The 16406-nt window shown below is 44.8% G+C and overlaps 1 protein-coding gene across 5 annotated transcripts in view; it reads right to left on the bottom strand.

The window, feature by feature from the left end:
• Positions 1-12: 12 nt before the first annotated feature.
• abcd4 (ATP-binding cassette, sub-family D (ALD), member 4) overlaps positions 13-16406 on the bottom strand; it is a 69176-nt gene continuing 52782 nt past the window's right edge. For 4 of the 5 annotated variants that reach the window (XM_059961975.1, XM_059961969.1, XM_059961979.1 and 1 more), the window contains 3 exons: positions 16288-16364; positions 14413-14528; positions 13-9934 (listed from right to left, as the gene is read on the bottom strand). In XM_059961975.1, coding sequence (XP_059817958.1) covers positions 9863-9934; positions 14413-14528; positions 16288-16364 — 265 coding nt within the window. In that variant the 3' untranslated portion in view covers positions 13-9862. The remainder of the gene's footprint in view (positions 9935-14412; positions 14529-16287; positions 16365-16406) is intronic. The other variant, XR_009510529.1, reaches the window with a different exon arrangement.

The raw sequence follows: 16406 nt of genomic DNA on the forward strand, positions 1-16406 counted from the left end.
CTGGCCACCATTCGATCCCCTCCGAACTCCTCGACTCACAGCTCAGGACCCTCCGAGTGGTCAACCAAGCACATCTAGCTTCATCCCCCCTCCTCGGAAAACCTCCTGGCCTCGGACCCCCGCTTGGGGTCCGTTCCTCGCCCAGCTAACAGCATTGCGTCCTCTCTCTCGACCCCCTCGCGCCGATCTGCCCAAAAGCCCGCCAACAATAGCTTACAGACTCAGAAGAAAGAACAACATTAATCCCCATTTGGTTTACAAAGGAATACAATTCTCGTTATCAGTAAATTTTAACCCAAACAAGCTTCCAGCACTCTCTCGCAACAAAGAAGCATTCCTACTAGTTAACAAAAGAAGCCCTTTTGATTACATACACAGTAACAAAGAAAAAAGAAGAAACCCCCTTTACATATACACTGCCAAAAGAAACGTCCCCCTGGGCCAAGGTGCACAACACAGCACATACAACTCACTCACCATACTTGATGAGACCTGAGTGGTGGCAGCGAGTTCAGTAATCTCACGGCTTGGGTGAAGAAGCTGATTCCCATCCTAAGCTCCAGCACCTCCTGCTTGATGTGACAGGTTCAAAGAGGTTTGTGAAGGATGAGAGGGCTCACTGACAATGCTAGGGGCCCAGCATTCACTGTGCTCCTGATAAATATCTCTGATGGGCGGGAGAGAGACCCTGATCACTCTCTCAGCATTCCTCACAATCCTTTGTCGGGACTTGCCATCAGAAGCCTTGCAGTTCCTGTACCAGATGGCGATGCAGCTGGTTCGAACACTCTCGGTGATGCTCCTGGGGAGGAAGGGGAGAGGCAGGAGCCTTGCTCACCTCAATCTCCTCAGAAGATGCAGATGCTGCTGTGCTTTCTCGACCAAAGAAGTGGTGTTGAAAGACCAGGAGATATCATCCGCTATGTGTACTTCCAGAAACTTGGTGCCCCTAACTCTCTCCATGGAGGAGCCGTTTATGTGCAGTGAGAAGTAGTCAGCCTGCACTTTTCTCAAGTCCACAATAATCTCTTTGGTCTTGTCCACGTTGAGATTCAAGTTGTTGTACTTGCACCATTCCGCCAGCCTCCTCCTCTCTGTACGCGGAAACGTCGGCATTGTTGATGAGGCCAACCACTGTTGGACCTGATGATTCGCTTTGAATGGTGCAGTGTTCATAGGCAGAGTGAACAGCAGCAGGCTGAGCACACAGCTCTTGTGAGGGCCAATGCTCAGCGTGACGGAGCTGGAGGTGTTTCTGCCAACTGACTGTGGCCTATCTGTCAAGAAGTTCTGGATCCAATTACAGAGGTGTTGAGACCCAGCAAAAACTGTTTCTGAGGGATGATCCTATTAAGTGCCGAGCTGAAGTCAATGAACAGTATCCTGGCATATGAGGCACCATTTTCCGGATGGGACAGGAGGGAACGACGTGCAGAAGCTATGGCATCATCATTGGACTGATTTGAGTGATAAGCGAACTGGAAAGGTGCAACGTAGCAGGAAGATGGGATCCATAATCAGCCGCTCAGAGCACTTCATTGTTGTTAAGGACAGTAGTTGTTGAGGCAGGTTACTGCCACCCTCTGAGAGTTAGATAAAGATAGCGGAGTCAAGGGATATAGGGAGAAGGCAGGAACAGGGTACTGATTGTGGATGATCAGTCATGATCACAGTGAATGGCGATGCTGGCTCGAAGGGCTGAATGGCCTACTGCTGCACCTATTGTCTATTTTCCTGGGTACTGGGGTGATGGAGGCTGCCTTGAAGCCCAAGGGGTCAGTGGACTGTCCTAGCAAGATGTTGAAGGTGGCTGTTGGAGCCTCAGTTAGCTGGACAAACTGAGCACCCGACCTCAGCACCCGACCTCAGATTTCTCAGATTTACACGGGCTCACCCTGGATAGGGTCTTCCTCAGACAGCTGCAGCCAGACGGAATGCCTGTGCTCAGGGAAACAGAGGGCCATCCTTGCTGACACGTTCCTCTGTACATCAAACCGAGCGTAGAAGAAATACAGCCTATCTGGAAAAGAAGTGTCACTGTCCTAGACACGCAGAGTGAACTTAAAGTCTGTGCCCTCGCATTCAAACTCTTTTGGGTTTTGTTTTAACCAGTCGGTGCCCCCCAGACCTCTGCAGGGAATATCTTGCTACGAGATTTTACACAGAGCTATTATTTTAAATATTGAATCTGGTGTGCCACGGTTTAAGGAAAAAGAGAAAAGAAGATTTCCCGCAGGTCCATCTTCAGGTAAACAGTCCAGAGTTCAGTACAAAGCCCTATACCTGCTTTTGGGATTGAACAGGAGGAGAGCTATCAGAACAAGCTGAAGGAAAAATACATTTATAAAGTGACTTAAAATGATTAGCAACATGGAGTGGTGAAGGCAAGCAACAAGTATTGAGCCCTGACCCCAGCACAAAACTTTTCCATTGCTGCTTCCATTATTCTGGCATTGGAGAGGGTCCAGAGTCGATTCATGAGAATTATTCTGGCAATGAAAGGGTTAACATTTGAGGAGTGTTTGATGACTCTGGGCCTGTACTCACTGGATTTTTAGAAGAATGAGGAGGGGGAGATTTCATTTAAACCTATTTTCAAAGGTCTGGATAGAATGGAGGTGGTGAGGATGTTTCCTATCTTGGGTGAGCATAGGACTGGAGGGCACAGCCTCAGAACAGAGGGGAACAGAGAAGAGGAGGAATTTCTTTCGCCAGAGGGTAGTGAATCTGTGAAATTCATGGCCTCCACTGACAGCTATGGAGACAACGTCATTGGGTGTACTTAAAACAGAGGTTGATAAGTTCATGATTAGTCAAACCATCAAAGATCATTGGGAGAATATGAGAAATGGGGTTAATCATCCATGATGGAATGGTGAAACAGACTCAATGGGCCAAATGACTCAATTCTGCCCTATGTCTTATAGAGAACGGAAAAAGACCCTTTGGCCCAGGAACTCCATGATGGCCTTTTTGCAACTGCAACTGGACACTGGTCAAACCACCTCATTATCTGCACAAGAACTGCTTTGACGAAGTAAAACAAGATCGATAACAACACAAGCAGAAACTGCGGAAACATTCAGCAGGACATGTTGCACTTTGTTACTCCCTTACATTGATGTTTTTGCATCAGCTCTCTACTTCAATGAAGCTTTCTTGAAGTGATGGGCTCTCCCCCCCCCCCTACTTCACACTGAACTTACTGTGTGGGTTTGGTGGAGAGGGCAGTCTGTGGGTTAGTGCATCCAGTACCTGAGAATGGATTGACATGGGTACTGGCTCATCTTGTCCTTCATCTACATGGACTGGGCAAAAGATGAGCTGGCTGCTCAGATTTTGTTCATTTACTTGTGAAATTCCCGGTCATTGAATATATTCAAAGTATATTCCTCGATAGACCCGAGGAAGGGTCCTGGCCTGTCTGTTTATTTCCCTCCATCGATGGGAGGCTGACCTGCTGCGTTCCTCCAGCATTTTGTGTGTGATTTTTTTGGGATCAGTGGTGTTCTGGACACTAAGTGGATTGGGTTTCCTGAACATGGACGGTACTGGGTAATCCAGGATCTTCTTGACAACTAGTTCACAGCGAGAAAAGCCCAGAGTCATGTTGGCCTTCTTCACAAGGAGACTGGCGGAGGCCTCTGGAGCACCCAATGCTCCATTGTTGGTTGTAAGCACGCACAACAATAATGATCAGATAGGCAGAGAGAGAGAGAGAGAGAATCTGTATTAATTGACAAATACCATGTTTGGTTCAGTTAACGGACTCTCAAATCATACAAAACTGAATTATCTGTGCACATACCTGCTAGGTTTCTCTGACCCTCTGTGAACAGTCAGAATACAAACGTGACCCCTGGCAATAGGAGTTTACACTGGCCAAACGTTCCTCTGGATCCCAACGTAATCTCTATATTTCTGACATGGGCTCACGCATGATGGTTGGTCTCCAAACTTCTTGTTGCTTCTACTCCCGAATTTCTCCATTCTTACTCGATCGAACTGTTGTGTTTCGATTTCGTTGGCTCAGGCTCAGCTGACTAGTTGGTGTCAGCGTCTCATTGGATTTGCCCAAGGCTACAAAGAACATTATTGCCTTCGTGCCACTTTCTTTGCTCTCTCTCTCTCTCTCTCTCTCTCTCTGAATCAGACCACTTCAACCCAGTCTAGCCAGGTCAGCAAAGCACTGAGCTCAGGTTGCCTCAGGCCACGGGCTGTTCTTTCCACAAGCCTACCACTGCTACCTAACCAAATAGACAAATTCCAGTTGGAAGTGACCTCCAGTTTACACAACCATGCCAGCAGTAAACTGATTGTCTCCACTTTCAATTGCTCTGATCAAGCCATCTCTGAGCAAGATTGGTGGCTGCAGGGACAGTCTCACAACATGGCACCTTCCTTCAACCACACGACAAGAACAAAGACCTTTGGTTTGCCTACTTCCACTGTCCTTGGTTCATTCCATTTAGACGTTTTGCAGACCTAATTCTTTCCAGCCAACACCATTCACACAGAACCATCTAAACTTCCAGCAGGGTTGGGCTGGAGTGGGTGGAGGGAGAATGGTTCTCCTGAAAACAGTCTCGCTCTTGGGATATGGGGTGAGATGCTCAGATCATGCAAGCTCAGGAACTCAGGAGAAGTGAAGTTTGAAATATATCCACATTACAATCAAGGAGGTGCTGGTGCACGTAAAGTGTTTAAAGGTGGATAAATCCCTGGAGCCTGACCAAGCATGGCTGAGAATATTGTGGGAAGCTAGGAAAGAAATTGGTGGGGCTTTGGCAGATATGCAGCACTGTGCAAAAATCTTGAGTACATATATACAGAATTAGGGTGCTTAAGACTTTTGCACAGTAATGTGATAATTTTTTGTATTGCACTTTACTGCTGCCACAAAAAATTATGACATGTGAATGATGATAAACTTGATTCTGATATAGTCCTCTATAAAGTACTGAGAGTGGGAAGGAGGCAGGGAGAGGGGAGGGAGTGGGAAGCACCAAAGAGACATCTGTAATGATCAAGAAATCAATTGTTTGGAATTAAATGACCTTGTCTGGTGTCTCAGGGCTGGGTGTGTCTGCAGTCCCTGCCACCACCACCCCCCTCCCCTGGCACCCCTCCTCCCATGGCACTCCACCCTCACCATTCCCAATATCTTCTGCTCCCACCAGATTTACAAACTCTCTTTGCTCCACATTGACAAATACAGCACTGTGCAAAAGTCTTAGGCACTGTATACACCTAAGACTTTTGCACAGTCCTGTATTTAAACCATTATTAGCTATGGGTGTAGTACTGGAAGATTGGAGGGTGGCTGACGAGAGCTGCAAGGACAAGCCAGGGTATCATAGGCCTGTCAGCCTAACATCAGTGGGGGGTAAATCACTGAGGGGAGTCTGAGAGATATCTGCATTTATAAAGGCAAGGGCTGATAATGCATCGTCAGCATGGCTTTGTGTGTGTGAAATAGTGTCTCACAAATTTGGTAATTTCTTCCGGGAAAGGTGACCACGATGTTCAATAAAGGTGGTTCGGTTGACATTGTCTACTCATGGACTTTAACGAGGCCTCTGATAAGGTACTGTATGGTCGGCTGGTCTGGAAGGTTAGATCTTATGAGATCCAGGATGAGCTAGCCAACTGGATACAAAATTGGTTTGGTGGTAAGGTCAGAGTTGTGAAAGGTTTTTTAGATTGAGGACTTGCTAGAGGTGAGCCGCAGGGATCAGTGCAGAGTCCACCGTCATCTATTTTAATATTTAGGGATGAGAATGTAGTTGGCATGCTTAGAAAGTTTGCATTTGGCACCAAAATTGATGGTGTATTTTACAACAATCTAAGAATACAACAGGTTCCAGGTCAATTAGGAAGCTGTGCCAAGGAATGGCAGATGGAACGTCACTGGGACAAAAGAGAAGTATTGCTCTTTGGGAAGTTAAATCAGGGTGGGGTGGAGATACGGCTCTATCAAAGGAGGTGTAAGGTGCTCCTTCCCTCCACTAGCCTGCAGGCCACCTTTGGGCACGGTATAGCACCTGCTTAGTCACACAGGATCAGGGTCATGTGAAGCCATGGGAGCAGGTTGTCTGAGCAGCTGGTGCACATCACTAGTTCAGGTTATGTGACCACTGAAGCCAGGCAGACGATCTCTTGTAAAGACACTGCAAGGAAGGCAATGGTAAACCACTTCTGCAGAAAACTTTGTCAAGAACAATCATGGTCATGAGACCATGATCGCCTATGTCAGATGCCTTGGCACATAGTAATGATGGTGATAAAACCAGGGCAGTGTTTACATGGTGAGTTTAAGGCTCCGGAGAGTGTTGTAGAACAGAGAGACTTATGTAGTTCCTTGAAAGAGGCAAAAATGGCTAGATAGGATGGTGAAGAAGGCATTTTACACACGTCATCTATCAGAGTACAAGAGATATAGGACATCATGTTATGGCTGTGCAAGATATTGGTGAGACCACACGGAGTATTGTGTGCATTTCTAGTTGCCATACTGTAGGAAGGATGTCATTGAGCTGGGCATGGTGCAAAAGGTTCGCAAGGATTTTGGAACTGGAGATGCTGTGGCTTTATTCTCCAAAGCATTGGGGGGTGGGGGAGGGTGCCCTTACATAAAATCACGAGGTGTAGATAAGAGAATGATTACAGTGTTTTCCCTATGGTAGGGGAGTCTAAAACTAGGTGAGATTAAGGTGAGAGGGAAAGGTTTAAAGGGGAAATTAAGGGTGGAGATGAGTACAATTACAGTGTTTAAAAGACATTGAGGCAAGTACATAGGTAGGGAAGGTATTGAGTGATATGGGTAAATGGGGTTAGCTGAGGTTGACGTGGATAAGTTGGGCCAAGGAGCTTATTTCTACAATTTGAAATAGTTGATAGGATTTCTAAATACGTCTTCAAGAGGTGTGGGAGTACGGTGTTGTGACAGAGGGTCAGCATGATTGTGTTGGAATGGCGGGGTATGCTTGAGGAGATGAATAGCTTACTTCTTCTGTTTTCTACCCAACTGCATGTTAACCTGAGCACCACAGTCCTTGTGATATGCCCAGCAGGATTACAGAAAACACTGATTACTATTCAGTCCTCAAAGACCTCCATTTTACATTCCCTCCATATTGACTTCTTTCAAATCTGCCAGGACAGTAATTCAGTTCACTTCACAGCTAACGTTTAACAATCTTCGAGGTAACCACTTCTCTCACCTCCTCGTTGAGCTTCCAAACATCAATGATGTGTCTTTTCTTGTGCTCGTCCCTTCATTGTAACTGTCTTAAGTCTTTTCTGCTGCATTCAACCTCACAAGGGCTGCACATACAGGTGGTGTACTTAACACTGTGATTCACATAATTACCAATCTTGTTAAATAACTTTGAATACTATTTCACTTAATGGGTATTTGGCAAAGCCCATATTCCTTTCGAAGTCCCGGTTAACTCCTCTGCTTCTTTTACTGGAAACCTTTTGTCATCCATTTGATAGTTGTTTTCCCTGATCTGCCTTCTCAATTTAACTAATGATTCCATTAAAACCTAACCCAATTTCCTCATTCCATCTTTCATTAAATAGGAACAGAAAATGACAGAGATACTGATTGAACCAGGGAGAGTGGGCAGAAAAAAAAGTTAGTATTTCCAAGACAATGGGTTTTCGTTTCAGCAGGTTTCATTTGCAAGTCACAAGAGATTCTGCAGTTGCTGGAAGTCCAAAGCAACTCTCACAAAATGTTTTAAGTACTCAGCAGGTCAGGCAGCATCGATAGAGCAGAATACAATCAGGCTTTCAGACTGAGATCCTTCATCAGGCCTGAAATGTTGACTATTTATTCCTTTCCATGGATATTGACTTGCTGAGTGCCTCCAACATTTTGTGTGTGTTGCTGTTAGTTTCCTAGTATTGGCCCAATGATACCTGTTTCCCCTTTGGTCCGAGTGACTCTGAACAACAACGTTCTCCCTTTTAACCAGCTTGTTGAGCAAGGTTCCCTGGCTCAGCAAGTCTTTTATGTGAGGTTTGACAATTTTTTTGCCTTTTGCGCCATCGACAGAGACACAGAAGCCATTTGTTACTGAGATTTCTTTAATTATTTTATGAAGTTTAACATGATTAGGATGGATATTCAGTTGAGGTGCGTTGGTGGGTCTTGAGTGCCATAATGGAGTCAGTATTACAATGTTAGCAGTGTGTATTTTTCTCTGCATCTCCTAGTTTGTCTCCTCCCTCCTGAAGCTGATCAAGTCAGGTCACTTTTTATTGTTGTTTCGACCATAACTGCTGGTATAGTACATAGTAAAAACAAGACAACGTTTTTCAGGACCATGCTGCTACATGAACAATACAAAAACTACACTGAACTATGTAAACCAACACAAAAATTACACTAGACTACAGACCTTCCTCTATCTCTGATGTCTTAAAAGACAACACAACAGTACCTCTGTCAATCATAAACACATGAGATTCTGCAGATGCTGGAAAGCTTGAGCAACACACAAAATGCTGGTGGAACTCGGCAGATCAGGCAGTATCTGTGGATGGGAGTAAGCAATGAAAGGTCTCTGTCTGAAACGGCAACTGTTTATTCCCCTCCAAAGACGGTACTGAGTTCCTCCAGCATTGTGTGAGTACCTCTGTGAAGTAGTTGGCTTTTGGAGGACTGAGTTTTAGCTAGTTGGGGTGCAGATGGGGCAAATGCTCAGCCCTTTCCTCAGGGTCTGGAAATCAGAGTGTATGTGTTTAAGGTGAGAAGGGAGTAACAAGAGGCTGAGGAGCAACTTTTTCCACCGAGAGTGGTCCACAGATGGAAGAAGCTGCTAAGGGAAGCGGTTGAGGCAGCTACAGTATATTACCAGTATTTAAAAGGCACTTGGACAATAAGAAAGCCTCAGAGATATGGGCCAAACATGGGCAAACAGGATGAGCTTAGATTGGATGCTTGGTTGACATGGGCCAGTCGGGCCAAAGCCCTTGTTTCTGTACTGTTTGACTCTAGGTCTAACTTTGATGCCAAAAAAGGAGGGATAGGTCGGACCTATTTAGTGGTGCAGTTTCATCAGTCATTTTTGTTATGTAACCCTCAGCAGACAGAGCAGGAAGACCACAATGAGGACAATAGAGTGGAGGACCTCAGGAGCCTGGGAGTCATCAGACACTGCCACACTCTCTTCAGCTGTACACTCCCTAAGTAGACTGCGGCATTCTGTTAAAGTCAAGCTTGAACTGTTCAGCCTACTAACACCCAGCTACACTTAAAAATTTTTTAAAATAATTTTCTTTTAATAACTTGCACATGGTTTTGAAGGACTGTCAATCAAGTACTTAATCCTCGATGTGCATTTCAATAAAATTCTCCCAAGTATTTTGCAACTTATCAACCCTCCCCCTCCATCTACTCTGAATGGTTTAAAAACAGAAACACACAGGGGTGCAGACCCAACTCTCCAAACTGAGTCTGGGCTGGTGTTCACATCTATCATAGGAGGGCAAGGAGAACTAAAGCCATGATTTAAGATGGTTCTTTACCGCATTATTCAGTAGTTCTTAGCAAAACAGAGTCTCCTTCCTCTGGAGGCTGAGGTAGAATCAGTCTGAGTAGACATTTGACATGAGCGGATCCAAAGTTAATGCTGAAATGTAAGTTTGTACAGTATTGCCCTCTAAGCCATGGAGGTAGGAGTGCTGGTGTTCCCATGGCATTGATGATCAAAATTTACCAAAGTATTGTAAACCGCCCTCCTGAGTAATAAAAGAGGAGGGGAGGGAACATGAGGTAGAGGCTCCAGTCTGGGCATGTGATTGTCTGACGAGGCATCAGCTGGATTGCATGCCAGCCGGGCAGGAGAGATCAGCTGCTGTGCTGGACTTCGGTCAGCTCCCATCTTCCACCTCCCAGCAGGTTCAACACAGAGTCATGATGCTGTCGGGACAGAAGAGAAGCAAACATTAACCTACAGTGAGGTACAAACTGATCAGCGTATTGCGCTGTCGGGATGGCTACCCGTCGCCTCAACAGTACCACTACACCCCTTTCTGTCCTTGCATCTTAATCCCTTACCCCGGATTGCTCCTCAGACAGCATTTAATTGTCTATCCATAATTGTTGGTTGAGAAGGTGGTAGTGAGCTGCCTTCTTGAACCACTGCTGTCCATGTGGTATAGCTATATTGTTTACTGCCAACTGAGCAGCTTTGAAGTACAAATAAATTTATTATCAAAGTACATGCACTCAGTGACCACTTTTATCAGGTACAGGAGCGCAACCCAGTGTGGTCTCCTCCCCATCCACTCCAGGGATGGTCTTCTGCACACCACTGTTGTAATGTGTAGTTATTTGAGTTACTGTCGCCTTCCAGTCAGCTTGAACCATTACAGCCATTCTCCTCTGAACACGCTCATCAACAAGGTGTTTTTGCCCACACAACTGCCTCTCACTGCATGTTTTTTTGCACCATTCCCTGTAAACTCTGAACAGGGTTCCCAACCTGGGGTCCATGGCATAAAAAAGGTCTAGAAGTTATTGTACATGAAGATCCCAGGAGATCAGCAATTTCTGAGATACTCAAACCACCCCATCTGGCACCAACAATTATTCCATGGTTAATGCCAATTAGATCAGAATTCTACCCCATTCTGATGTTTAGTCTGAACAACTGAACCTCTTGACCATGTCTGCATGCTTTTATGCAGTGAGTGGCTACCACATGATTGGCTGATTAGATAATCGCATTAATGAGCAGGTGTACCAGTGTATTTAATAAAGCGGCCACTGAGTGTATGTTACCAGTACTAATGAGACTCATTTTCTAGCAGGCATTTAGAGGAAAAAAAAAGAAATGCAATAGAAAATTTCAAAACAATTATAAATAAAGACTGACAAATTCTCCAAGACAAACTGTGCAATAAAATAATATGGAGAACATAAGTTGAAAAGAGTCCTTATCACCTCAGAGAGCATTTAATTAAATTAATTAAATCTTTCCCCACTCACCTTAAACCTTTGCTCACGAGATCTTGATTTTAATTTTATTTAGAAGCAGAACATGGGATCAAGCCCTTCCAGCCCAATGAGTCTGTGCCATCCAATTACATCCACGTTACCATACACTTAATAACCCATACACCTTTGGACTGTGGAGAAAAGCCACACGGTCTTGGGGTGAATGGACAAACTCCTTAGAGCCAGCAGTGCCAATTAAACCTGTATGGTTAATTGTTCACAGCCTGTACTGTTTTATGTACAAGGAAAAATTTATTATCAAAGTACATATCAGAATCACTTTATTGTGAAACATACCAAAATTGGTTGTGGATCAGTGCCAAGAATAAAACCCCAGACAATACCATAACAGACAGCACAATAGCAACCAACAATTTACAAGAAAATAGTGCAACCATTAGCAGAACAGTCACATGTGCAAACATCAATAATCAAACTTAATTACACATAAACATATGAATAGACTCAATAATTATCAACAGAACGAGGAGAACGGGAAAGACCATTTAACGGATGTGTGCAGGTACGATTAGGGTATCACACCTGCATGAGTTTTGTTGAGAAGCTGGATAGTTACAGATTTGGCATGTAGTTCCTGGTGGTGGTGGATTTGCAGCATCTCCCTGATGACAATTTGGTGAATAGGTGACTGATAGAGTGGGTGGAATCAGCATAAACCATGTACCATATACCATAAGACATAACAGCAGAATTAGGCCATTTGGCCTATTGAGTCTGCTCAGCCATTCAACCATGGCTGATTCTTTATTTCCCTTTCCTTGGTCCACTCCCCAAAACCTTTGATGCTGTGTCCAATCAAGAACCTATCAATCTTTGCCTTAAATACAAGCACTAACCTGGCCTCCACTGCTGCCTGTGGTGACAAATCCCACAAGTTTACCACCTTCTGGCTAAAGAAATTTCTTTGCGTCTCTGTTTTAAAGGGACACCCCTCACCTAAGGCTGTGCTCTCTTGTCCTGGACTCCCCCCACCATGGGAAACATCCTTTCTACATCTATTATGTCTAGGCTTTTCAACATTCAAAAGGTTTCAGTGAGATCCCCCCTCATCCTTCTAAATTCCAGCGAACATAGACCCAGAGCTATCAAACGTTCTTCATATGATAACCCTTTCATTCCTGGAATCATCTTTTTGAACCTCCATTGAATCCTCTCTAATACCAGCACATCTCTCCTTAGATGAGGAAACCAAAACTGTTCACAATACTCAAGGTGAGGCCTCACCAGTGCCTTATAAAGCCTCAGCATCACATCCTTGCTCTTATATTCTAGACCTCTTGAAATGAATGCTAACGTGGCATTTGTCTTCCTCACCACCGACTCGACCTGCAAATTAACCTTTAAGTTGTTCCGCACAAGGACTCCCAAGTCCCTTTGCATCTCAGATTTTTGGATTTTGGACTTTTGGACTATTTAGAAAATAGTCTGCATATTTATTTCTTATACCAAAGTGCAAGACCAAGCATTTTCCAACATTGCGTTTCATTTGCCAATTTCTTGCCCACTCTCCTAATCTGTCCTTCTGCCAGACTTCCTGTTTCCTCAAACTACCTGCTTCTCCATCAATCTTTGTATCATCTGCAAACTTGGCAACAAAGCCATCTATTCCATCATCTGAATCATTGATATACAGCATAAAAAGCAGTCCCAACACCAACTCCTGTGGAACACCGCTAGACACTGGCAGCCAAACAGAAATGGATCCTTTTATTCCCACTCGCTACCTCCTACCAATCAGCCAATGTTCTAACTGTGCTAGTAACTTTCCTGTATACCATGGGCTCTTAATTTGGCAAGCAGCCTCATGTGTGCTGCCTTGTTAAAGGCCTTCTGGAAGTACAAATATACAAGATCCATTACACCCACTTTATCTATCCTACTTGTAATCTCCTCAAACAGGTTCATCAGGCAAGATTTTTCCCTTAAGGAAACCATGCTGGCTTTGTCTTAACTTGTCCTGTGCCTCCAAGTACTCCATAATATCATCCTTAACTACTGACTCTAACAGCTTCCCAACCACTGAGATCAAGCTATCTGGTCAAAAATTTCCTTTCTGTTGCCTTCCTCCTTTCTTAAAGAATGGAGTGACATTTGCAATTTTCCAGTGCCTCCACAATCTCTACCACTACCTCTTCCAGAACCCTAGGGTTCATCTGGTCTGGGTGACATATGTACCGTTAGGTCTTTCAGCTTTTTGAGAAATTTCTTGTAACAGTAACTGCACTCACTTCTCTTCCCTCACACCCTTCAACATCTGGCACACTGTTAGTGTCTTCCACAGTGAAGAATGATGCAAAGTACTCATTTGGTTCATCTGCCGTCTCCTTTGCCCCCATTATTATTTCTCCGCCCTCATTATCTAGCGGTCCTATAGCCACTCTACTCTCTTATTTTTTACATACTTGAAAATGCTTTTACTTTTGATATTGCTTTCTAGGTTGCTTTCATATGTCATCTTTTTCCTCCTAAAGATCTTCCAGTTGCTCGCTGCAGGTTTTTCCACTCTGCTCTGTCTTTCCACTAATTTTTGCTTTGTTGTATACCTTCTCTTTTGCTTTTACATTAGCTTTGTAATGTAAAAGCAAAACATAGTACCCTTGTCAGTCACAGTACCATTTTGCCATTTAAGTATTTCTTTGTTTTTGCAATATATCTATCCTGCACCTTCTTCATTTCTCCCAGAAACTCACACCATTTCTGCTCTGCTGTCATCCCTGCCAGCATCTCGTTCCAATTTACTTTGGCCAACTCCTCTCTCATATCACTGTAATTTCCTTTACTTCACTGAAATACTGCTACGTCAGACTTTTACTTTCTCCCTATCAAATTTCAAGCTGAACTCAATCATATTGTGATCACTGCCTCCTAAAGGTTCTTTTACCTGAAGCTCCCTAATCACCTCTGGTTTACTACCTAACCCAATCCAGTATAGCTGATCCCCCTAGTAGTCTCAATGACAAACTGCTCTAAAAAACCATCTCGGAGGCAATCGACGTGCATGTTGAAATCTCCCATGACTAATCATACCATTGCCCTTTTGACATGCCTTTTCTACCTCCAATGTAATTCCTGGTTCAGATCCCAGCTACTGCTGGGAGGTCTGTTTTACTGCCATCAGGGTCCTTTACGCTTACGGTTTCTTAACTCAACCCACAAGGATTCAATATCTTCTGATCCTATGTCACAGTTTTCTACTGATTTGATGCCATTCTTTACCAGCAGTGCCACACCATCCCCTCTGCCTACCTTCCTAACCCTCCGGTACAATCTGTAACCTTTGACATTCAGCTCCCAACTCCAACCATCCTTCAGCCATGATTCAGTCATGGCCACCACCTCATCATATACCATGCCCTGTGTTCGAACCATGTACCCACCTTCTCCAAACTACTACGGTGGCCCACGCTGACAACAGTCATCCCCAGCTGTTTACAGATGTGGTACAGCTCAGCCTCCGTCTCCTCCGTCAGGGCACTTGTAGCTTCATCTAAAACTGGGAGGAGGAAAAGTGCAAATTTAATGGGGAGGAGTCTCTAGGGCCTGGACGATCCCCATCAAACCCACAATGGAACTTAGCAGAGAAACAGACATCTGCCCCGATGGTCCATATCGGTGGTAATATATCAACCCACCCAGTCACCTCAGCATTTGTAACACTATTACAGCCCTAGTGGCCCAGGTTCAATTCTGCCATTGTCTATAAGGAGTCTGGTCTCCCTGTGACTGTGTGATTTTCCTCGGGGTGCTCCGGTTTCCTCCCACATCTCAAAGGATGTACTGGTTAGTAGGTTAATTGGTGACATGAGTGTAATTGGGTGCCATGGGTTCATTGGGCCTGTTACTGTTCTGGATAGATGGATAGACAGCGAATGGCCATGAAGGGCTTACTCTTCTCCTTAAAATAGCACCTCAACCTCTCCACGTGACTGAGTTCTTGCTGCCATCATCGGTCAATTGGCAGGCCAAATCCAGCAAGTCGGCATTGCCCATTTGAAAGAGGATCTTACAGCCGTGAATAGCTGTCATCTCACTTGACTGGCCTGCATTTTAACCCAGCTCCGCAACACCAATAGCCTATGCCACCAGCGGGCACTGTCAAAACTCCAGGAAGTTTTAATTCATAAAAAATGCAAGATTTAAACTTAAGTTGAGCAAACTAAGGCTGCTCTGCTTGGAACGAAGGCGGATGAGAGGTGACTTGATAGGATGTATAAGATTATGAGAGGCACTTAATGGACCTTTTATCCAGGGTGGCCAATACCAAAGGACATCCATTTAAGGTGAGTGTATGAAAGTTTAAGGGAGATGTCAGAGGTAGGTTTTCTGTTACTCAGAGAGTGGTAGGTGCATGGGACACACTGCCTGGAGTGGTGGTAGAGCCAAATACATTAGGGACATTTAAAACATTCTTAAACAGGCACATGGATGGGCTATGCGAGAAGGAAGGGTTAGGTAGATGTTGGAGTGCGTTAAAAGGTCGGTACAACATTGTGGGCCAAAGACCCTGTACTGCGCTGTAGTGCTCTACATTCTGTGTTCCAAGTAGGTAACTAAAAACTGCCAGCCACTTCCATCTGTGAGTGATGGTTGAAGGTCCCATGGCCACAGTTTAACCAGAACCCTTCTGGGTTCACGGATGTGACCAAAGGTGGTGGAACATGCTGGGCAAGGGGTCCACTTGGGTTTTGAATGATCCAAGATGGTAAACATGACTTGAAGAACTGAGTCCATGCTTGCCGAGCTTAGGCTGAGCCACCTGATAAGAGGTAAAATGCAGGCTCCTGGGACGGTGCACTCTGTCCCGTACAGCTGCAGGCACTAGCCGGCCAAGTTGTCCAAGTGAAGCCCTTAGGTTCCTAACCACAGGAAACAAGAATGTACGCCATGATCCCAAGCATCTCCCAATGCTTTCCCCTCCACCCCCAATACCTAACCTCAACACACCCCTCTGGCCCAACTGACAGTCAATACATCCATTATTAAAGAATTCCAATTCCAACGGGATTGGAATATACAAGAATTGGGACAAAAATCAGTCGATACCAGCTTTCAGGGAGGTCCTATCCCTGACGAGCCTGTGGAGTGGAGTTCCAATACCACCACTGGACAGACAAACCATTTGCTGATTTCAGAGGGTCGAGCTACAGTTGAGGAAAGGAACAGTTGCTGCTTCAGGTCAAAATCCTGCATTCTGTTAAACAATCCCGTTTCCTCCCACAGATGCTGTCTACAAGTGGACAGCATAGACCAACCTGCATACTTGGGTTGGTGGTATAAGAGTCGTGCAAAGGACAACCGCTGCATCTCTCCTGGAGACAACGCATCATACCTGGAGAGAAGAACAGCAGCAAACCAATTAGATATTCTTTAA

Source organism: Hypanus sabinus, chromosome 2, assembly GCF_030144855.1.
Source record: "Hypanus sabinus isolate sHypSab1 chromosome 2, sHypSab1.hap1, whole genome shotgun sequence".
NCBI classification, from domain to species: Eukaryota; Metazoa; Chordata; class Chondrichthyes; order Myliobatiformes; family Dasyatidae; genus Hypanus; species Hypanus sabinus.